Source organism: Haliaeetus albicilla, chromosome 3 (genome assembly GCF_947461875.1).
Source record: "Haliaeetus albicilla chromosome 3, bHalAlb1.1, whole genome shotgun sequence".
NCBI lineage: Eukaryota > Metazoa > Chordata > Aves > Accipitriformes > Accipitridae > Haliaeetus > Haliaeetus albicilla.
In genome coordinates, this window is record NC_091485.1 from 76,650,310 (window position 1) to 76,671,656 (window position 21,347).

Here is a 21,347-nt window from a genome sequence, read left to right on the forward strand (position 1 = left end):
CCCAACCGTGTTGCCAAAAGCTTTTTAAACATTAACCGGTGGAGCTGGGTGCCGAGCCCATGCCATCCCTGAGAGACACCGGCGCCGCTCAGCCTCCTCCATCCCTCCTCCTCCTCCTCCGCCAGACCCAAAGGAAACCCCAGCTAGCCACGGCGCCAGATCTTCCCTCCTCATCCTCTTCCCTTTAGGTTTTCCCGGAGTAGGGAGGTGGCGAGGGTACACCAGTAGCCGGATCATCACTGAGGGTCTGGCGGAGACCCTCCAGCCTTCCCTCACCAGCATGTCTCGTGGTAAGCGCCGACGGTGAGACCCATGGGAGCCGGTGGGCTCGGGGTACGCCTGGAGAGGGGGCTGGGACCCTCTCCCTGTGGTGGGACCCTCTCCCCGGGGCTCAGGGTGGTCCCCGACCCACCGCGGTCCCCCTTCCTCTGCAGCCCCCAATGCCACAGCCCTGCCTTGGGCTCTGCTGCTGCTCGGTGAGGTCCTGGTGCAGGATGCAGCTGCCCAGGGCTGCCTCCTCCCGCCGGCTGGTGAGTCCCAACCCTTTGCCCTTCCTCGCCGGTGGGAGCATCCATGAAGTCGCTCCCGGTGGGACGGAGCCTCGCCGGGACACCCCATTGATGGGCTGACCCCCTCCTCGGCAGCTTATAACGCGGCGCTGGGGCGCCCAGCCAGCCAGTCGTCCGTCTTCCCCAACATCAGCATCGCCGTCAACGCGGTGGACGGGAACCGGGACGGCATCTGGCAACACGGCTCCTGTAGCCACACGCGGCGAGAGCGGGAGCCGTGGTGGAGCGTGGACCTGGGCGGGCGCCGCGCCGTGGCGGCTGTGGTGGTGAAGAACCGGCAGGATTGCTGCTGGGAGCGGCTGCGGGGAGCGCAGGTCCACATCGGCGACGCGCCGGCCGAGCGTGGCAGGGACAACCCCGTGTGAGCCGAAAACGTGGGGGTTTGGGGGGGGGAATCACTACCCCAGTGGTGCCGCCGTCTCCTGAGCCCCATCTCTTCCTCCCCGGCAGCTGCGGCACCATCACGGACGCCGGCCCCGGTTCGCTCAGCACCATCTGCTGCCAGGGGCTGCCGGGTCGCTACGTCTCCATCCTCATCCCTGGCCGGGAGGACACGCTGGTGCTGTGCGAGGTGGAGGTGGTGCTGCAGGGCTGCCTCCCCCTGCCCGGAGGTGAGGGGGTCCCAGTGGGGCCGCAGGGGGCCAGCAGGGCAACAGCCAGAGACAGCAGCCTCGTGCCACGCTCCCTCCGGCAATTCCAGCCCTCGACGTGGCGCGGGGTCGCCCCGTCGCCCAGTCATCCACGCTGAACGCCATCAGCCTGGCTGCCAACGCCGTGGACGGGAACGGCGATGCCGACTGGGAGCGCGGCTCCTGCGCCCACACCGAGATGGAGCTGGAGCCATGGTGGCGTGTAGATCTGGGTCGCCGGCACGCTGTCTACGCCGTCACCATCACCAACCGCCGCGACTGCTGCTGGGAGAGCCTCCTTGGTGCTCAGGTCCACGTCGGGGACTCCCTGGCTGACCACGGCAAGCACAACCCTGTGTGAGTGGGGTCTCCGGCGAGGTCTCCCACCCCGGCACGGGACTCTCCTGCTGGCCGTAGCCACGACGGTTCTCTCCCGGCAGCTGCGGGGCCATCTTGGAGACCGGTCCCGGCTCCACCACCACCGTCTGCTGCAATGGGCTGCCGGGTCGCTACATCTCCGTCATCATCCCCGGCCGGGAGGATTTCCTCGTCCTCTGTGAAGTGGAGGTGACGGCGCAGAGCTGCTTCCCCCCGCCCGGCGGTAAGGACCAAAAGACCCCCCCGGCAGGGAGCCAGCACGTGCCGGATGGCCGTCAGCGAACGCTGACCTCCCCGAGCCCCCCCAGAGATGATCTGGTCCCTACAGCGCCAGGAGAAACTGGGGGGAGGGGGGGGGCTGTGAGGGTCCCAGGGTTGGGGATGGGGATGTCACACGTGTCGCCGAGCTGGTGGCACACCGGTGTGCCGGGACGCGGCATGAGGGTTCCTGGAGGGACTGGTGGAGGACAGACCCCAGCGCCAGCTCTGTGCCCATGGGGTGATGCCTGGCCACGGGTCACCGCTGGCAGCAAGCAGCCGGAGCTGGTGTCACCATCCCATGGCATCCCCCAGCCCAAAACCTGGCCTTGCGGCGCCCGGCGGCACAGTCCTCCACAGCCGGCCGGGCCGGCAGTGCCGTGAATGCTGTGGATGGGAACGGGGATGGTAACTGGCGGCACGGCTCCTGCTCTCAAACCGAGAGGGAGCCGGAGCCGTGGTGGACGGTGGACCTGGGTCGGCGCCGCGCTGTGGAGGCCGTGGTGGTGAGGAACCGCCTGGACTGCTGCTGGCACCGGCTAAAAGGCGCCCGCGTCCATGTCGGGGACTCCCTCGCTGGCCACGGCACCAATAACCCCATGTGAGTGCCGCCGCGCTGGCCCCGCAGTGCACGGCTGCTTCGGCGCTTGCCCACCCTCACCCCCCCATCCCCGTCCCTGCAGCTGCGGCACCATCACGGACACCAGCCCCGGCTCCACCAGCACCGTCTGCTGCCACGGGCTGCGTGGCCGATACGTCACCGTCACCATCCCCGGCCGGGAGGAGCGGCTGAGCCTGTGTGAGGTGGAGGTGGTGGAGCAGGGCTGTGCCGCACTGCCTGGGGGTGAGTGGACTGGGGCGGGGGGGGACCAGGGGGGTGTTTTGGGGGGCACAGCAGCCCCAGCCCGGCCATCCCCGCAGCCCAGAACGTGGCACTGGGCCGCCCGGCCACCCAGTCCTCCGTGCTGGATGCCGGCAGCGGTGCTGCCAACGCCGTCGATGGGAACCGGGACAGCAACTGGGAGCACGGCTCCTGCGCCCACACCACTGAGGAGCCGGAGCCGTGGTGGCGTGTAGATCTCGGCCGCCGGCACGCCGTCTACGCCGTGGTGGTGAAGAACCGCCACGACTGCTGCTGGGAGAGGCTGAAGGGTGCCGAGATCCACGTCGGCAACTCCCTGGTCGACCGCGGCCGGCGCAACCCCGTGTGAGCCCCAGACCCATCACCGCCGCCAAGACCCCCACCGGGACCGTGCCGGCTCATCCTCCTCCTCCCTCCTCTCCTGGCAGCTGCGGCATCATTACGGACGCCGGCCCCGGTTCGCTCAGCACCGTCTGCTGCCACGGGCTTCGCGGTCGCTACGTCTCCATCCTCATCCCCGGCCGGGAGGACGCGCTGGTGCTGTGCGAGGTGGAGGTGATCCAGCAAGGCTGCGCCCCGCTGCCTGGAGGTGAGCCGCCGGCAGATCCGCATCCCACCCCCGGCACCCCAGGCCCCCCCCCCCCACCCACCCACCCTGCGGTGTTTGTAGCCCCCAACGTGGCGCGGGAGCAGCGGGCGACGCAATCCTCCACCTCCAACGGTTTCGGCGTCGCATCCAAGGCGGTGGACGGGAACCGGGACGGCGTCTGGCAACACGGCTCCTGTAGCCACACGCGGCGAGAGCGGGAGCCGTGGTGGAGCGTGGACCTGGGCGGGCGCCGCGCCGTGGCGGCCGTGGTGGTGAAGAACCGGCAGGATTGCTGCTGGGAGCGGCTGCGGGGAGCGCAGGTCCACGTCGGCGACGCGCCGGCCAGGCGCAGCAGGGACAACCCCGTGTGAGCCGAAAACGTGGGGGTTTGGGGGGGGGGGGGGGGGCGGCAATCACCACCCCAGCGGTGCTACCGTGTCCTGAGCCCTGTCTCTCCCTCCCCGGCAGCTGCGGCACCATCACGGATGCCGGCCCCGGTTCGCTCAGCACCATCTGCTGCCAGGGGCTGCCGGGTCGCTACGTCTCCATCACCATCCCCGGCCGGGAGGAGCAGCTGGCTCTCTGCGAGGTTGAGGTCTACAGCGTCTTCCCCGAATTCTGAGGGGTCTCGGGGGGTGGGGGGATGGCGACGTCTTCATGTCCCCTCCCCACCGGGACAAGGGGACTGAAGCCGTGTCCCAAAGCCACCCCACGGCAGGGCTCAGCCGGGAGCTCCGTATAAACTCTGCCGTGGCCTCCAGCTCCTGTTTCTGCTTTTCCTTGGGCTCCACCAGCACGTGGGACGACGCGGCGGGCGGTCACTGGGGATGCCACTGTCCCTTTGCTCCAGGGACACCTTTTCGGTCACGGTGTCGGTGACGTACTCCAGCTTGCACACCCCTGGGGACAGATCTGGTGTCACCGGATCTGACAACCCCCCCCCCCGCCATGCCCCACTCCCCATCCATAGGGCTGGCTTCCCCCCACGGCATGCCCATCCTCACCGTATCAGGGCTGCCGCTCTGCAGGTCCCTCAGGATCCGACCCGCACGCCGCTCAGCACCCACCTGCGGGAATCCAGGCACCCACCGCAGTCACAACCCCCCCCCCGACACCCCGGGGGACCCCCAGGGTCCGGATCTGCCCCCATGCACCCATCCCCAGGGTGCTGGGAGGGTGCTGAGGGTCATGGATCCAGCTGTGCCCCACATCTGGTTTGGTGGTGCCTGGATTGATGCTCGACGGCCCCATGGTTATGGGGGGGGGGCATCCAGCTGTGGGGCACCCCCCCAAGTGCAGGCAGCCACGGGGCTCCCCGTTACCTGCCGGAGGAAGATGAGGGGCTGGTGGCCACCGCGTCCCCCAAATGGCAGCGGGTGACCTCGGTGAAGGGCTTGTCCTCACCTTCGGGGACAGGAGCTGGCTCAGCGGGGTCACTGTCCGCTGTGTCCCCCCCCCAAAATCCCAGGGGACATGGCTGTGGGGGTTGGAGGAGGGGGGAGGCACCACAGAGCATCCCAGGGTACCCCAACAGAGCAGGGACCCCAGGGTAGGATCCGTCCCTTGTGGGGACACGGGGTCTGGGTGGGTGGCCGGGGGGCTCTGGGACCCACGAGGTTCTGGGTCTGTGGGTGACCATGGGGACCAGTAGGGCTCTGGGACCACTGGTGTCTGTGGGGCTCTGGGTGGCCACGGGTGTCTGTGGGTCCCCATGGGGCTCTGGGTGGCCGCAGGGACCCCATGGGTCCCGCGGGGCTCTCACCTGGGCCACCACATCCTCGATGGTGGCAACCTGCTCCATCAGGGGCTGCGGCGGGGAGGGTGGCCCGTGCCGGCTGCTGGGGGGGTCACTGGAGATGGCGGGGGGCGGCCGGTGCCCCCCGAGGTGCCAACCGCCACCGTGGCTGGGGCCGGAGCAGGACCTGCGGGCTGGGGGGGGGATGTGGGTTAATGGTGAGGGGCTCGGCGGTGCGTGGCAGTACGGGATGCCCGGGGTGGGCAGGGTCCTGGCCGTCTGTATGTGTCATCGTCCCCCCCCCCGCCGTGCCTGACTCCTGCCACGTAGCGTGGGTGACTTGGGGCACGGGGGGGGCCGGGACTGATGTCTGTCCACCCACCCCATTACCTGCCCCCTTATGCACTCTGTTACCCACCCAAATACCCTCCCAAATACTCTCACAAATACCCACCCCTGTACCCTCCCAATTACCTGCCCCGTTACCCTCCCAAATGCCCTCCCAGTTACCCACCCTGTTACCTTCCCAATTACCTGCCCCATTACCCACCCCATTACCTTCCCAAATACCTGTCCCCTTACCCTCCCAAATGCCCTCCTAATTACCCGCCCCGTTACCCTCCCAAATACCCTCCCAATTACCCATCCCGTTACCCTCCCAGTTACCCACCCCCTTACCCTCCCAATTATCCTCCCAAATGCCCGCCCCATTACCCCCCCCAATTACCTGCCCTGTTACCCTCCCAGTTACCCACCCCCTTACCCTCCCAATACCCTCACAATTACCCTCCCAATTACCTGCCTCGTTACAATCCCAAATACCCTCCCAATTACCCTCTCTGTTACCCATCCCATTACTCTCCCAAATACCCACCTCATTACCATCCCAGTTACCCACCCCCTTACCCTCCCAAATACCCTCCCAATTACCCGTTCCCTTGCCCTCCCAGTTACCCACCCCGTTACCCGCCCCATTACCCTCCCAATTACCCACCCCTTTACCCTCCCAATTACCCGCCCCGTCACCACCCCCCGCCATTCCCCCGCGAGGACGGCCATGGCCGCGGCAGAAGGGTCACCGTCGGGGACATCGGGGCCGCCCACGCCGGTGCCCACCGTCCCCGAGGACTGCGGCAGCGACGACGCTCACGCCGTGGGACGGAGCCCAGTGGCCGTCCTGCGTCAGGTACCGGCGGTCACCGGTGTCGCTGGTCACCGGTGTCGGCGGTCACCGCCGGCCTGCCACCGTGTCGTGTGGGGTGGGTGTGTGTCCCCAAAAAGGCTTCGGTCCCCTGGGGTGGCCGGGCTCATCCCCACTCCCCGTCCCCCCAGGTCGTGGCCGCTTGCGCCTGCCCCGAGCTGTTGGGCAGCCCCGCCGTGCCCGAGGCTGCCCGGCACCGGGCACGGAGCATCCTACGGGAGATGGACGCCGGCAACATCGGTAGGATCCGGCACGGCTCGCGGGGTTGCCCGGCAGCTTTGGTGCGGGGCGCCCCTCGCCAGCGCATGGGGAGCTTGGTGTTAGCCTTGGTATGGCTTATAGGGGGGCTCACGGGGGGGGTCCCATGGGGTGGCCAGCATGCGTGGCTGGCATGGCTTGTCGGGTGCCCCCCCAGAGCCCGTGGGGTGCCTGTATGAGGTATGGGGTGCCTGGTCCCATAGGGTGCCCCCCCAGAGCCCGTGGGGTGCCCAGTCCCATAGGGTGCCCCCCCAGAGCCTATGGGGTGCCTGGTCCCATAGGGTCCCCCCCCCAGAGCCCGTGGGGTGCCCAGTCCCATAGGGTGCCCCCCCAGAGCCCATGGGGTGCCTGCGTGAGCTATGGGGTGCCTGGTCCCATAGGGTCCCCCCCCCCAGAGCCCGTGGGGTGCCTGGTCCCATAGGGTGCCCCCCCAGAGCCCATGGGGTGCCTGCGTGAGCTATGGGGTGCCTGGTCCCATAGGGTCCCCCCCCCCAGAGCCCGTGGGGTGCCCGGTCCCATAGGGTGCCCCCCCAGAGCCTATGGGGTGCCTGGTCCCATAGGGTGCCCCCCCAGAGCCCATGGGGTGCCTGCGTGAGCTATGGGGTGCCTGGTCCCATAGGGTGTCCCCCCAGAGCCCATGGGGTGCCCAGTCCCATAGGGTCCCCCCCCAGAGCCCGTGGGGTGCTCAACACCATGGGGTGCCCCATACCACCCCCATGAGGTTTCCCCTTCCCAGTGAGGCTATCAAGGGAGGGGGGGGTGTCATCAGGAGACTCCCCCCCCCGCGGGATTCGGGGTGCTCGGGAGCGGTCCCGTCCCTGTCCCCAGGGGGCTACAACCACCAGCACCGGGCACTGGGGGTCCCGACCAGGGTCGCCCGTTTCCTCGAGCGTCGCGATGGCGGCGTCCCCTGCCACCCCCGCAACGTCGTCCTCTGCAGCGGCACCGCCAGCATCCTCCCGGTGAGCCCCCATCGCCAGTAACGGGGGGCTTTGGGGAGGGGGGGTCCCATACCGTGCTCCCCCCGGTTCATCCCCATCCCCACCCCAGTTTGTGGTGTCGCTGGTGGTGGACGAAGCGGCGGCGCAGCCGACGGGGGTGCTGGTGCCGGTGCCGGGCCCCCCGCTCCACCGGGCCGCGGTGGGGTTGGCGGGGGCCGTGGCCGTGCCGTACCCGCTGGCCGAGGAGCGGGGCTGGGGGGTGGACGGCGAGACGGTGCGACGGGCGCTGCGGCGGGCGAGGGCGAGATGCCGCCCCAAGGTGCTCTGCGTCGTCAACCCCGGAGACCCCACGGGTGAGTTTTTAGGGGGGGGTATGGTGGTGCCGTGCCTCAGTTTCCCCAACCGGGGGGGGGAAAACGAGTGGGGTCCCCCCATCAGGGCATGTGCTGAGCCGGCAGAACATGGAGGACATCATCCGTCTGGCGGCCGAGGAAAACCTCCTGCTGCTGGCGGACGAGGTGGGTGCCGGTTTGGGCTGGAGGGGGGTGTCCGTGCCCCCCACCCCGGCTTCCCCTGAGCGCTGGGTGCCGCAGGTGCAGCAGGAACGAGCCTTCCTCCCTGGCCGCCCCTTCCTCTCCTTCAAGCGGGTGCTGTGGGAGATAGGTGCCCCGCTCGCCTCCACCGTCCAGCTCGTCTCCTTCTATTCCCTCTCCAAAAGCGTTGCCGGCGAGTGAGTGCCGGCAGCGCCGGGAGAAGGGCGGCCACGCCGTGGGGGGTGGGATGAGGAGCAGCTCCGTGTCCCCCCAGGAGTGGTTTCCGCGCAGGGTTCCTGGAGCTGGTGAACGTGGAGGAGGGCGTCGCGCTGCCCTTCCAGTTGGCACAGTCCATCCCCCGGCCCTGCGTCCTGGGACGGATCCTGCTCGACCTCCTCATGGACCCGCCGGATGAGGGGGATCCCATCCAGCAGGCTCTGGAGGAGGTGGGAGATGGTGCATGTGCTCCAACCCAGCCCATCATATCCATCACATCCCGATCCCCATTCATGTCTCCATCCCATTGTCATCCATGTCTCCATCCTCATCCCATCCCCATCTCATCCATGCCTCCACCCCACCCCATCTCATCCCATCCACGTCTCCATCCCCATCCTCATCCTATCCACATCTCCATCCCCATCCTCATCCCATCCATATCTCCATCCCTATCCTCAGCCCATCCATGTCTCCATCCTCATTCCATCCCATCCCATCCATGTCTCCTTCCGCATCCCCATCTCATCCATGCCTCCATCCCCATCTCATCCCCATCCTCACCCTCATCCATGCCTTCATCCTTATCCCTGTCTCCATCCCATCCCCATCCATGCCTCCATCCTCATCCCATCCCATCCCCGTCCCAATCCCACCCAACCCTCCAGCTCAGCCGCCCCCCAATCCCACCCCAGCACAGGCAGGTGCTGCACCACGACCTGGCCCGCAACGCCCGCCGGGTGCAGGAGGTGCTGGGCCGGGTCCCCGGCATCTGCTGCCATCCCGTGCAGGGTGGTGCCCGCGCCTTCCCCTGCATCCAGCTCCCACCCCGTGCCCTGCGCCGGGCCCAGGTGAGTGCCCGGGGGATGGGGAGGTGGGGAGGGGGGACCCCAGGGGTGCAGGGTGCCCGGGGAGAGGGGCACGCTGGGCACGGGAGCCATCCCAGGGAGGTGGGACGGCGTGGAAGATGGGACGCCGTGGGAGTGCAGAGCATCCCAGGGACATGGGGCATCCTGGGGTGATGGGACACCATGGGAGATGGGACACCATGGGAGTACAGGGCATCCTGGGGTGATGGGACACCCTGGCAGATAAGACACCATGGGAGTACAGGGCATCCTGGGGACAGGGGACATCCTGGGCATGTGGGACATGCTGGAGCATGGGGCATGCTGGGGACAGGAGCCATCCCAGGGACATGGCACACCACGAGAGTATGGAGCATCTTGGGGAGATGGGACACCATGGGAGTACAGGGCACCCTGGGGTGATGGGACACCCTGGGAGATGGGACACCATGGGAGTACAGGGCATGCTGGGGACAGGAGCCATCCCAGGGACGTGGGACACCATGGGAGTATGGAGCATCTTGGGGAGATGGGACACCCTGGGAGCACAGGGCACCCTGTGGCATGGGGGACGCGGGACGCCCCGGGGACAGGGTCCCCCCCATGGCGCAGGGTGACCATCCCATCCCTTCTCCCGCAGGCGCTGGGCCTGGAGCCCGATGTCTTCTTCTGCCAGAAGCTGCGGGAGGCGACGGGGATCGCGCTGGCCCCGGGGAGCCAGTTTGGGCAGCCGGAGGGCACCCACCACCTGGGGTACCTGAGGGGGGGGGGGTCGGGGTGCTGGGGTGGGTGGGTGGGTTGAATTACAGGACGTGTGGGGAGGGTGGTGGGATGGCGCTTGGGGTTGATGTTTTGGGGCTGGGTGGAGGGTGGGCAGTGCTGGGGGCTCGTGGGGGGGCAGGGGGAGATGGTTTGTGTTGGGCAGTTGGGGTGCCGGGAGATGCTGGGGACTGGTGGGGTGGGCGGTGGGGGTCTGGGTGGGGCTGGAAGTCTGGGGATGGGGGTTGGTTGGGGTTGGTTGGCACAGGGAGGTTGGGGTTGGGGGCTGGTTGGGGCTGGGGGGGTTGGAGTTGGTTGGTGTTGGGTGTTGGGGCTGGGGGCTTGGGTGTTGGCTGGTTGGGGCTGGGAGGTTGGGGACTGGTTGGCACTGGGAGGTTGGGGTTGGACATTTGGGGGCTGGTTGGGGCTGGGAGGTCAGGACTGGGTGTTGGGGCTGGTTGGAGCTGGGAGGTTGGGGTTGGGTGTTTGGGGGCTGGTTGGGGTTGGGAGGTTGGGGCTGGTTGGCACTGGGCAGTGGGGTTTGGTGCGGAGGGACTGGTTTGGGTTGGGCGGTTGGGTGTTGAGGGTCTGGGGTTTGGTTTGGGTGTTGGGATGTCAGCATTTGGGTGTTGGGGGTGGGTTGGGAGATTGGGTTGGGTTTTGGGGTTGGGGGTTTGGGGTCTGGTTGGGGCTGGGGTTTGGAGAAGGCTGGGTCTGGTTGGGGTTGGGATGTCAGGATTGAGTTGGGTTTTGAGGTTGGGTGTTTGGGGTTGGGTGTTGGGTTTGGGATGTTAGGATTTGGGTGTTGGGGGCCGGTTGGGGTTGGAAGATTGGTTTGGATTTTGGGGTTGGGTGTTGGGGGCTGGTTGGGGCAGTTGGATTTTGGGGGGGGCCAGTTGAAGTTGGAACACGGGGATGTCACCAATGGTGGGGCTGGGGAGCAGGAGGAGGTGGGGACCACTGGGTTTGGACACCGGGTGGTGGTTGAGGGAGAACAGGGCTGGGTGGAGGGGGTCCCACGGCCCCCCCACGGCCCCCCCAGGCTGTCGCTGCTGCTGCCGGCCGAGACGCTGGAGCGGGTGCTGCTTGCCCTCACTCGCTTCCACGCCGCCTTCCTGCGAGACTTCTCCTGACGCGGGGGCGACCCCGGCCCCGTGTGTCCCCCCCTCACCCCCACCAACCCCATTAAAGCCCCCACAGATCACACCGCGCCTCCCTTTGCCCCCCCCCAACCCCACCGAGACCCCCAAGGGACCCGTGTCACGAGTGCAGGGGGGGTCTCAGCCCAACTGGGTTGGGTGCTGATGGGGTGGAGGGGGGGGCACCCATGGGTGCCCGGTCGTAGACGATGCACAGGTCAACCCGGGTGGTCACTACCCTTTTATTAGTGGGGTTTCCGAGGGGAGAGCCAGCCCTGCCCGCCGTCCCTGTGTCATCCCCCCCCAGGCGACACAGGGACAGCAGGGGGTGCCCAGCCCCGGGACACGGGGTGCCCTCGTGTGTGTCCCCCCCAAAAAAAAGGCACAAAGAGGTTGAAGGCACTTGAAGACCACTGAGACCAGCCAGGGCAGGGTCCCAGCCCGCGGCACCCGGGGCCCAGCGGGGAGTGTGGGGTTACTGGTGCTGGTGGGGGGGTGCCGGGGTCTGGAGGGGGGGGGTTGACGCCGGCATTAGGAGTACTCCTTGACGAACTTGGCATAGAAGCTGCTGAGCTTCTCCAGCAGGACCTGCAGCTTCTCGGTGGGTGGCAAGATGGTCATCCTGGGGGACGGGGGGGCGCTGGTACCAGGGCTGGGTGGGGGGACACCCCCACAGCATCCCTCTGAACCCCCTACCCCCATCTCTGCCCCTCACCACCCTACACCCAACCCATTGGGCACCCAAGTCCCCCCCTTCTCCCCGTACCCTCCCCAGACCTTGCACCCACCTCCCCTACCACCCCCCAAGTGGGGACAGGGGTCTCGGGGTGGAGATCCAGCCCCATGGTGGGACCCCAACCCTTCCTCCACCTGCGACCCCCCACCTCCAGCCCCGACCCAATCCCTGTCCCCCCACGGACACCCACCGAAAGTGGAAGGTGCCTTCCCGCTGCCCGAACCCGCTGCCCGGCACCACGCAGATGCCCGTCTCCTCCAGCAGCTTCATGCAGAAGAACATGTCGGGGGCCTGACCCTGCGCCTGCGGGACGGGGCAGGGCTCAGCACCACGCGCTGCCGTGGACCTCAGACCCATGGATGGGGCAGGGTTCAGCCCCACGTATCACAAAGGGCCTCGATCACTGCCTGGGACTCATCCTGCCCAGCCCCATGTTGGCCAAAACTGATCCCGCCCAGCCCTAAGGCACCTGGGACTCATCCTGCTCAGCCCCACAGCCCCCAGGACTGATCCCAACCCAGCCCCACAGCCCCCAGGACGGATCCTGCCCCCAGCCCCATGGCACCTCGGCGGCAGCCAGAGCGCGGGGCGGCAGCTCGATGCGGGGGAAGGAGTACATGGCACCCTGCACGGGGTTGCAGCGGATGCCCGGCGTCTTGTTGAAGATCTCCTGGGTGAGCCGGGCCTTGTGTGCCAGGGCGCTGAGCACCTCCTGCTTCTCCTGCCGGGACAGCCAGGCTGGGAACATCTTCCCATCCCCATCCCATCCCATGCCCATGGTCATCTCCATCTCCATCACCATCCCATCTTCATCCCTACCTCCATCTCCATCCCATCCCATGCCCATGGTCATCTCCATCTCCAGCACCATCTCCATCCCCATCCCATCCCCAACCCCATCCCCATCTCCATCTCGTCTCCATCCCATCCCCATCTCCATCCCATCCCATGCCCATGGCCATCCCCATCCCATCCCCAACCCCATCTCCATCCCCATCCGATCCCCAACCCCATCTCCATCCCCATCCCATCCCCACCCCATCCCTCACAGTGATGAAGAGCTCATATGAAGGATCCCCAGGCTGCGGTGGGTCAACGACGGCATCCAGGACGATCTGCCCGGGCACGGGTGGGCACAGCCGCACAGACACCAGCTTGGCCAACTGCTGCTGCACCTCGGGGTCCATGTTCACCACCTCCACGTACCCGCTGCGGAACCCGCACCTGGCACGACACGGCCCGTGGCGACACCAACCGCGACCCACAGGGTGGGGGACGCGGGGACACGTGAGCGGGAGCTCATGGATGGAGACCCCCCGGAAAGGACCCACAGGTGAGCACCCATGAGTTGGGACCCGTGGATAGGGAGCAATGGATGGTGACCGATGGAGGAGGAGCCCTGGATGGGGACCCACGGGTGGGGACCCACAGACAGCAACCTACAGAGAGGGACCCACGGATGGGGGTCTGTGATGACAACACATGGAGAAGAACCTACAGAGGGACCCACAAATGGAGGAGGTCCATGATGGGAACCCAGAGACAAGGATTCACCAGGCTGTGGCATCTACATCCTCTGAGACCCACAGAGCTGTGTCACATTGTCCCCACGGGGTCGTGGCAGCATCACCTCCACCCCAAGGGATCCGTAGGGTTGGAGCGTCCCCATCCCCATGCCGAGGACCCACGGGGCCATGGCATCACCGTCTGCCCTCCCGGGACCCACCGGGCTGTGGCATCACCATCTCCACCCTGGGGAACCATGGGGTGGTGGCACACCCATCCCGAACCCATGGCGTCCACAAGCTGGTGGCATCTCCATCCCTACCCTTGGACACACGGGCCAAGTCACCTCCATCCCTATCCCAGGTCTGTGGCATCCCTAGGACCTGCGGAACCACGTCCACCCGCCCCTGGGGTGACAGTGGCCGGGATGAGCCGGGTGGTGGGACTCACTCGCCCATGAAGCCCTTGGAGATGGAGTGGAAGGAGGCCAGCTCCACCACCTCGGAGTAGGGTGGCCCCATCTCGAACAGCACCTTCTTGAAGGAGTGGAAAGCTGAGCCCTCGGCGTAGACGTTGTCCTGGTACACCTGGGCGCGGGGAGGGGTGGTGGGGTGTCAACCTGGATGCCGGGGTCCCCCTGGGGATGGGGGGGCACCCCGTGGGTCCCGCTCACCTCGTCAGCCATGAGGAAGAGCTTCTCCTCGAAGGCGAACTTGATGACGTCCTCGATGCACTGCCGGCTCTGTACCTGTCCTGGGGGGGGTACACGGCGTCAGGGGACATCGTGGTGCTGGCACTTGGGGGGGGGGGTCCCAGCCCCAGTACTGGTTGGGTTTTGGGGGTCATGGTCCCAATGCCAGTACCAGTAGAGCACTGGGGGTCCCAGCCCCAGCACTGGGACTGGTAGGGCATTGGGAGGCTCAGCCCTGGTACCAGCAGGGTATTGGGGGGTCCCAGTCCAAGCTTGGGGTCCCAATCCAGCCACAGGGTCCCAGGCCAGGGGTCCCAGTCCAGCCCAGGGGTCCCAGTCCAGTCTTGGGGTCCCAGTCGAACCCTGGGGGTCCCAGCCCAGTCCCATGGTCCCAATGCAGCCCCAGTTGTCCCAGCCCTGGGGTGCCAGTCCAGCCCTGGGGGTCCCAGCTCTGGGGTCCCAGCTCCAGTCTTGGGCTCCCAGCCCAGCCCTGGGGGTCTCAGCTCCAGCCCTAGGGTCCCAGTCCAGTTGTGGGGGTCCCAGCTTTGAGGTCCCAGCTCCAGCCCTGGGGGTCTCAGTCCAGTCTTGGGGTCCCAGTCGAATCCTGGGGGTCCCAGCCCAGCTCTGGATGTCCCAGCTCCAGCTCTGGGGGTCCCAGTCCAGTCTTGGGCTCCCACTCCAGCCCTGGGGGTCCCAGCTCCCAGCCCGGGGGTCCCAGCCCAGCCCTGGTTATCCCAGCCGCGGGGTCCCATCCTGACCCAGCGCCGCCCCCCCCTCACCCCAGCTTACCGGTGGGGTTCCCAGGGTTGATGACGCAGAGGACGCGGGGACAGCAGCGCTGGCGTCCCTCAGCCAGCGCCCGCCGCAGCTCGGCCACGTCCAGCGCCCAGCACCGCTCCTCGTCCAGGTAGTAGTTGAGCTGCACGGCGCTGAGCTCGGCGATGGCCGCCGAGTAGAGGGGGTACTGCGGGATGGGGATCAGCACCCCCGTCCGCGACCCCCCCGATCCCGACACCAGCAGCTTCAGGATGCTCTGAGGGGAGAAGGGGACGCGTGGGTCTGGGGGTGGCGGGGCGGACGCGGAGGGGCTAGAGGGCGCGGGGGTGGCGCGGGGACGTGGTTGGTGTGGGGACGGCGAGGGGACAAGGGTGGTGTGGGCATGGGGATGGGATGGTGTGGGCATGGGGACGGTGTGGGGCTAGAGGGCATGGGGACGGTGTGGGGACATGGTTGGTGTGGGCATGGGGACAATGAGGGGACAAGGATGGTGTGGGCGTGGGGATGATGAAGGGACAGGATGGTGTGGGCATGGGGACAGCGTGGGGCTAGACATGCCATGGGGACAATGATGGGACAGGATGGTGTGGGCATGGGGACAATGAGAGGCTGGAGGTTGTGGGGACAGTGTGGGGACATGGTTGGTGTGGGCATGGGGACGGTGAGGGGACAAGGATGGTGTGGGCGTGGGGACAGTGGGGCTAGAGAAGTGATGGGGACAGGATGGTGTGGGCATGGGAACAGCGTGGGGACAGGATGGTGTGGGCATGGGCATGGTATGGGGCTAGGGAGGTCATGGGGATGGGGACAATGATGGGGACAGGATGGCGTGGGCAGGGGGACAACGTGGGGCTAGAGACGTCATGGGGACAATGATGGGGACAGGATGGTGTGGGCAGGGGGAGAGTGAGGGGACAAGGACGTCGTGGGGATGGGGAGAGTGAGGGGACAAGGACGTCGTGGGGATGGGGACAGCAGGACGGCGTGGGGACCGCGTGGGGCAGGGGACATCACGGGGCCAGGGGACGGCGCAGGAAGAGCCCGGCCGCAGCGGTGCCGAGTGTGGCAGGGCGCTGGCACGGACCCCCAGGGAGGCGTGGGGACGGCAGGGGGACACATCGTCCCCCCCCGGTGCCGCCACCCCCACCTTGGCAACCGCCCGCGCCGGGGCCGGTGCCAAACCCGGCACAAAGATCCCTTTGTGGGTGCCCGCCGTGGGAACGGCCGACGGGTGGCACCCAGCCCGGTGAGGGGGGGGGGACACCGTGTGACATTGATGGATGTCCGACGCGTCCCCCACCCCGTACCACGATGGCATCGCTGGCCCCGGTGGAGAGGAAGATGTCCTGGGGTTTGGCGGGGACGCCGTCGCGGCGCTGGAGGAATCGCGCCACGTCTCGCCGCACCAGCTCGATGCCGGGGCTGGCGCTGTAGGCACCTGGGGGTGGGGGGGGGACACGGTGGGGGGGTGACACGGAGGTGTCGTGAGTGTCCCTGTGTCCCCCCCCCCAAAGACCGGGCACTCACCGGCGCTCTGCCCGCCGCAGGCTGCCAGCAACCGGCGGGCCCGATCCTTGGCGTCTTCGGGGATGGAGGGTTCGGCCAACAGCGCCGGGTACAGGCACAGGGCGGTCACCTTTGGGGGGGACAATGGGGGGGGACACACACGGCTCAGCTCCGGACACCCCGGTGCCCTCCCGGATGGGTGTCCCGGTCCGTCGTCTGTGTCCCGTCCCCCCCCCAGCCCGGTACCTGTCGCAGGAAGGTGATGGGTTTCTGCCCCATGGCCTGGGCGTCACCGATGTTCGCCTTGATGACCTCGGTGAAGGGTTTGGGGACGCCCTGGGGGGACAGGGACCGGGTCAGGGACGGGGACCGGGATGGGGACGGGTTCAAGGACAGGGATGGGGACTGGGATGGGGACAGGGATTGGGGACAGACACAGGGACGGGGATGGCAACAGGGATGGGGACGGGGATGGGGATGGGTTCAAGGACACGGAGGGGGACGGGGAAAAAGGTTGGGGACTGGGAACAAGGACGGGAACAGGGATGGGGACAGGGATGGGGACAGACACAGGGACGGGGATGGGGACAGGGATGGGTTCAAGGACACGGATGGGGACAGGGAAAAAGGTTGGGGACTGGGACAGCCATCGGGACAGGGATGGGGACAGGGATTGGGGACGGGGATTGGGGACAGACACAGGGACAGGGGACAGGGATTGGGACAGGGACAGGGATAGGGATGGGTTCAAGGACAGGGACAAGGATGGGGACAGGGATTGGGATAGACACAGGGACAGGGATGGGGACAGGGATGGGGTCAAGGACACGGATGGGGACAGGGACAGCCATCGGGACAGGGATTGGGGACAGGGATTGGGGACAGGGACAGGGACAGGGGACAGGGATTGGGACGGGGATAGGGACAGGGACGGGGATAGGGATGGATTCAAGGACAGGGACAAGGATGGGGACAGGGATTAGGATAGACACAGGGACAGGGATGGGGACAGGGATGGGGTCAAGGACAGGGATTGGGACAGAGTCAGGGATTGGGACAGACAGGGACAGCCATGGGGACAGGGACGGGGGGGGACACAGAGAGACAGGGACAGGGACAGGGGCCAGAATCCCCCCCCGGGGAAGACACCGCTGGGGTGGGGGGGGTGTCACCAGCAGTGGGGCGACCCCCCGGTCCTGCCATCACCCCCCACGTCCCCTATCCTGGGGGGGTTGGGGGGGAGGTTGGCAGCTGCGACATGGGGACAGCCGGGGACACAGTGTGCGTCCCCCCCCCTTCACCCCGGCCCACGGGGACGTCCCCAGCCCCGGGGTGGCCGTCGGCCACCTCTTGCCCAGCCCCGGACTTTGGCCACCTCCGCGAGAGACCGGACTCTGCCCCCGCCACCCCCGTCACCCTTTGTCACCCCCCCCCGCCCTCAGCTCCCCCCCCCACCCCAACCAGCACCCAAGGGTGCCCCATGCCCAGGGCTGGGTGCCAGGGACAGGGAGTGCCGGGGTGAGGCAGGGCTGGCACGGGGGTGGGTGCTGGGGGGGCGGGGGGGGGGGACTGGGTGCTGGGACCCCCCCAATCCCACCCACGGGACCCCCCCATGGCACCCACTCAGTCCCAGTGGGATGGTGCCCAGGGACACGGGGGGGGACGGGGGACAAGGAGGAGGGACTAATCCTGCACCCTGGGGGGGTCACCCCGGGTTTGGTGGGTGGGTGGGTCAGGGGGTGTCCCCCCAATTTTTTAATTTTTTTCTGGGGGGGGGGGTGTACCTGCCGCAGGTCGCTCTCCAGCTGCAGGGCGCGGGTGACGATGGGTCCCCGCACGGCGTATTCCACCCGCCGCACCGCCGGGTTCATGGTGGTGGGGGTCAGCACCGGCCCCCGGCCCCCCCCGGGGCCCGATCCCGAGCATGTTCCCGAGGTTGATGTTCCCGATGTTCCCGATCCCGCCGCCGCCGCCGCCGCCGCCATCGCCCGCCCGGTCGGGAGCCTGCGGGGCCGCAGAGCCCTCAGCATCGGGCCCCCCCCCAAAAAAAAAAAAACAAAAAACCCACCCCCCCCGCTCTGTCCGTCTGTCCCCGCCCCGGGGACACCGGTACCGGACAGACGGACGGACGGACGGACAGACCAACACCCCCCCCCCCCCCCCCCCGGCACCGCCCCGGGCAACGGGCACCGGCAGTGCCCGCGGTTGTGACCCCCCCGGGACGGGGACGGGGACAGGGACACCCCCCCGTGTGGGGGGGTGTGTGTCCACGGCGGGTCCTGCCCCACGGGCGCGGACGTGGGGACACGGGGGAGACACGGGACATAGGGGACACGGGGGGACATGGGGGAACACGGGACATGGGGGGACACGGGGGACGTGGGGGACATGGGGGGACACGGGATATGGGACACGGGGGACACGGGGGATGTGGGGGGACACGGGACATGGGACACGGGGGACACAGGGGATGTGGGGGGACACGGGATATGGGGGACACGGGACATGGGGGACACGGGGGACACGGGGGGACACGGGACATGGGGGACACGGGGATATGGGGGACACGGGGATATGGGGGGACACGGGGGACACAGGGGATGTGGGGGGACACGGGATATGGGGGACACGGGACATGGGACACGGGGGACACAGGGGACGGGGGGGACACGGGGACACGGGGGGACGTGGGGGACATGGGGGGACACGGGACATGGGACACGGGGGACACGGGGCATGTGGGGGGACAGGGGACATGGGGGACACGGGGATATGGGGGACACGGGGGGACATGGGGGGACACGGGGCCGTGGGAAAGGGGGGACACGGGGACGTGGGGGGGATCTGGGGGACATGGGGGACACGGGGATACAGGGGACATGGGACATGAGACATGGGGGGGACATGGAAAATGGGGGACACGGGGACAAAGGGACACTGGGGACATGGGGGACACGGACATGGGGGACAGGGGGACACGGGGGGACATGGGACACAGGGGACATGGGACACACGGGGGGTACGGGACATGAGATATGGGGGGACGTGGGAAATGGGGACAGAGGGGACACGGGGGACGGAACTGGGGGAACTGGGGGACATGAGGGACACGGGGGACACGGGACGTGGGTGACGTGGGGACACTGGGACATGGGGACATTGGGGGGGGCGCGGGGGGCATGATGCCGCGGGGGGTCGTGGGGACACCGGGAGGGGGACACGGGGACAGTGGGGCCGGGGGGGGGGGACCCACAGCGGGCCACGGGGGGGGGGGGCTGGGACCCCCGGGGGGGGGGGGCAACTGACGGGGGGGGGGGGACACAACACGCACACGGCTCCCACGGGGGGGGGCCACGGGACCCCCCCTGCCCCATAGACCCCTCCCTGCCCCATAGACCCCCCCTGCCCCATAGCCCCCCCCCCCCACGGACCCGCGCTGCTTCATGGCCCCCCCGGCCCCCGCAGCTCCCCCTACCGCCCGCAACGGCCACCCCGCGCCAGCCCCGCCCCTCCCCTCCCGCAGCCAATCAAAGGCGCGGAACGGCCGGCGTTGGCCCCGCCCGCCCGGAGCCGATTGGCTGCGGCTGCTCCGGTGGGAGGGGAAACCGTTTGGCCGTGGGGTGCCCCATAGACACCCCCGGCTATGGGGTGCCCCGCAGCGAACCCCCTCCCCGTGGGGCATCCCTCACCCCCGCAGCGTCCTTCACCCGTGGGGTGCCCCACACATTCCCTCCCCCGAGTGCCGTGGGTCCCAGCCCCACACGTTCCCTCCAGCAGTGCTGTGGGTCCCAGACCCACATGTTCCCCTCCAGGCTGCCGTGGGTCCCAGCCCCACATGTGTCCTCCAGCAGTGCCATAGGTCCCAGACCCACACGCTCCCATCTAGGCTGCCGTGGGTCTCAGCCCCACACGCTCCCATCTGCGCTACCGTGGGTCCCAGCCCCACATGCTTCCTTCCAGGCTGCCGTAGGTCCCAGCCCCACATATGTCCTCCAGCACTGCCGTGGGTCCCAGCCCCACACGCTCCCTTCGAGGCTGCCGTGGGTCGCAGCCCCACACATTCCCTCCAGCACTGCCGTGGGTCCCAGACCCACATGTTCCCCTCCAGGCTGCCGTAGGTCCCAGCCCCACATATGTCCTCCAGCACTGCCGTGGGTCCCAGCCCCACACGCTCCCTTCGAGGCTGCCGTGGGTCGCAGCCCCACACATTCCCTCCAGCACTGCCGTGGGTCCCAGACCCACATGTTCCCCTCCAGGCTGCTGTGGGTCCCAGCCCCACATATATCCTCCAGCACTGCCGTGGGTCCCAGCCCCACACGCTCCCTTCGAGGCTGCCGTGGGTCGCAGCCCCACACATTCCCTCCAGCACTGCCGTGGGTCCCAGACCCACATGTTCCCCTCCAGGCTGCTGTGGGTCCCAGCCCCACATATATCCTCCAGCACTGCCGTGGGTCCCAGCCCCACACGCTCCCTTCGAGGCTGCCGTGGGTCGCAGCCCCACACATTCCCTCCAGCACTGCCGTGGGTCCCAGCCCCACATATGTCCTCCAGCAGTGCCGTGGGTCCCAGCCCCACATGCTCCCTTTCAGGCTGCTGTGGATCCCAGCCCCACACAATTCCCTCCAGCACCGCCGTGGGTCCCAGCCCCACACACTCCCTCCAGCACCGCCGTGGGTCCCAGCCCCACACACACCCCCTTCCAGGCTGCTGTGGGTCGCACCCCGCTCCCCCCACTGCCGCCCCGAGGTCCGTCGTCGTCATCCCCCCCGCAAACCCATGGGCGTGGGGCAGCGCGCGCCCTTATCAGCCCCACACAAGGTGGGGCAGCGCTGCCAAGATCACCCCCACCAGCCCCATAGCGCCGTGGGGCCGAAACACACCCCCCTCCCCCCCATAACACCCCCCTCCATCCCCGTACCCCACAGCGGGCGACACCGGCCCCACGGCGGCGGCTCACCTTTGTCTGTGGGGCAGGGTTGGGGTGTGTGGGGGGGAGATATGCTGTGGGGCAGGGTTGTGGGGGGGACACACGGGACGCGAGCCCCCGGGGTGTCACCGCCGCGGCCTGACCTTTGCGAGCAGCTGCCTGCCAGCTCCCTAAATATAACCGCGCCGCCCTGCCCTGCCTGCCCCTAACCCAACGCAACGCCGTGGGGCGCAGCGCCGTGGGGCGGCGGGGTGACTTAGAGCTTGACCCATAGCGGGGGTAAGTGGAG

The 21,347-nt window shown here is 68.1% G+C and overlaps 3 protein-coding genes across 4 annotated transcripts; 2 read left to right on the top strand and 1 right to left on the bottom strand.

The window, feature by feature from the left end:
- Window positions 1-209: 209 nt before the first annotated feature.
- LOC138684651 (uncharacterized) lies at window positions 210-4,173 on the top strand. The gene is made up of 12 exons (XM_069778640.1): window positions 210-290; window positions 435-530; window positions 645-930; window positions 1,020-1,180; window positions 1,270-1,555; window positions 1,639-1,850; window positions 2,081-2,435; window positions 2,518-2,678; window positions 2,756-3,041; window positions 3,125-3,285; window positions 3,367-3,652; window positions 3,754-4,173. Exons 1-12 carry the CDS (start codon window positions 281-283, stop codon window positions 3,905-3,907), a joined length of 2,454 nt encoding a protein of 817 aa, XP_069634741.1. The 5' UTR covers window positions 210-280; the 3' UTR covers window positions 3,908-4,173.
- Window positions 4,174-6,067: 1,894 nt separating this feature from the next.
- Window positions 6,068-10,982, top strand: LOC138684855 (alanine aminotransferase 1-like). The gene is made up of 10 exons (XM_069780211.1): window positions 6,068-6,206; window positions 6,353-6,461; window positions 7,308-7,441; window positions 7,530-7,773; window positions 7,859-7,938; window positions 8,014-8,150; window positions 8,228-8,399; window positions 8,865-9,020; window positions 9,658-9,770; window positions 10,819-10,982. Exons 1-10 carry the CDS (start codon window positions 6,078-6,080, stop codon window positions 10,907-10,909), a joined length of 1,365 nt encoding a protein of 454 aa, XP_069636312.1. The 5' UTR covers window positions 6,068-6,077; the 3' UTR covers window positions 10,910-10,982.
- A 161-nt stretch (window positions 10,983-11,143) lies between these two features.
- LOC138684853 (alanine aminotransferase 1-like) lies at window positions 11,144-21,181 on the bottom strand. 2 transcript variants are annotated; one of them, XM_069780208.1, is made up of 12 exons: window positions 21,089-21,181; window positions 17,916-18,135; window positions 16,378-16,467; window positions 16,153-16,261; window positions 15,933-16,063; window positions 14,638-14,881; window positions 13,831-13,910; window positions 13,608-13,744; window positions 12,701-12,875; window positions 12,217-12,372; window positions 11,842-11,954; window positions 11,144-11,537 (listed from the first exon to the last, which is right to left on the bottom strand). In XM_069780208.1, the coding sequence occupies exons 2-12, from the start codon at window positions 18,114-18,116 to the stop codon at window positions 11,447-11,449; spliced, it is 1,527 nt and encodes a 508-aa protein (XP_069636309.1). In that variant the 5' UTR covers window positions 18,117-18,135; window positions 21,089-21,181; the 3' UTR covers window positions 11,144-11,446. The 2 variants fall into 2 exon arrangements, with proteins under 2 accessions (XP_069636309.1, XP_069636308.1); XM_069780207.1 differs by lacking the exon at window positions 21,089-21,181 and having other exon boundaries at window positions 17,916-18,131.
- Between the last annotated feature and the right edge of the window lie 166 nt (window positions 21,182-21,347).

Excerpts from the sequence above, each read along its gene's own strand:
- LOC138684651 (XM_069778640.1), top strand. Across the intron at positions 531-644 it reads CTGCCTCCTCCCGCCGGCTG|CTTATAACGCGGCGCTGGGG; the intron begins GTGAGTCCCAAC and ends CCTCCTCGGCAG. Across the intron at positions 1,181-1,269 it reads CTGCCTCCCCCTGCCCGGAG|CCCTCGACGTGGCGCGGGGT; the intron begins GTGAGGGGGTCC and ends CGGCAATTCCAG.
- LOC138684855 (XM_069780211.1), top strand. The coding sequence starts at position 6,078 with ATGGCCGCGGCAGAAGGGTCACCGTCGGGGACATCGGGGCCGCCCACG. Across the intron at positions 7,939-8,013 it reads TCCTGCTGCTGGCGGACGAG|GTGCAGCAGGAACGAGCCTT; the intron begins GTGGGTGCCGGT and ends TGGGTGCCGCAG. Across the intron at positions 8,400-8,864 it reads TCCAGCAGGCTCTGGAGGAG|CACAGGCAGGTGCTGCACCA; the intron begins GTGGGAGATGGT and ends ATCCCACCCCAG.
- LOC138684853 (XM_069780208.1), bottom strand. The coding sequence starts at position 18,116 with ATGGCGGCGGCGGCGGCGGCGGCGGGATCGGGAACATCGGGAACATCA. Across the intron at positions 16,468-17,915 it reads TGGAGAGCGACCTGCGGCAG|GGCGTCCCCAAACCCTTCAC; the intron begins GTACACCCCCCC and ends CTGTCCCCCCAG. Across the intron at positions 12,373-12,700 it reads CATATGAGCTCTTCATCACT|GAGAAGCAGGAGGTGCTCAG; the intron begins GTGAGGGATGGG and ends CTGTCCCGGCAG.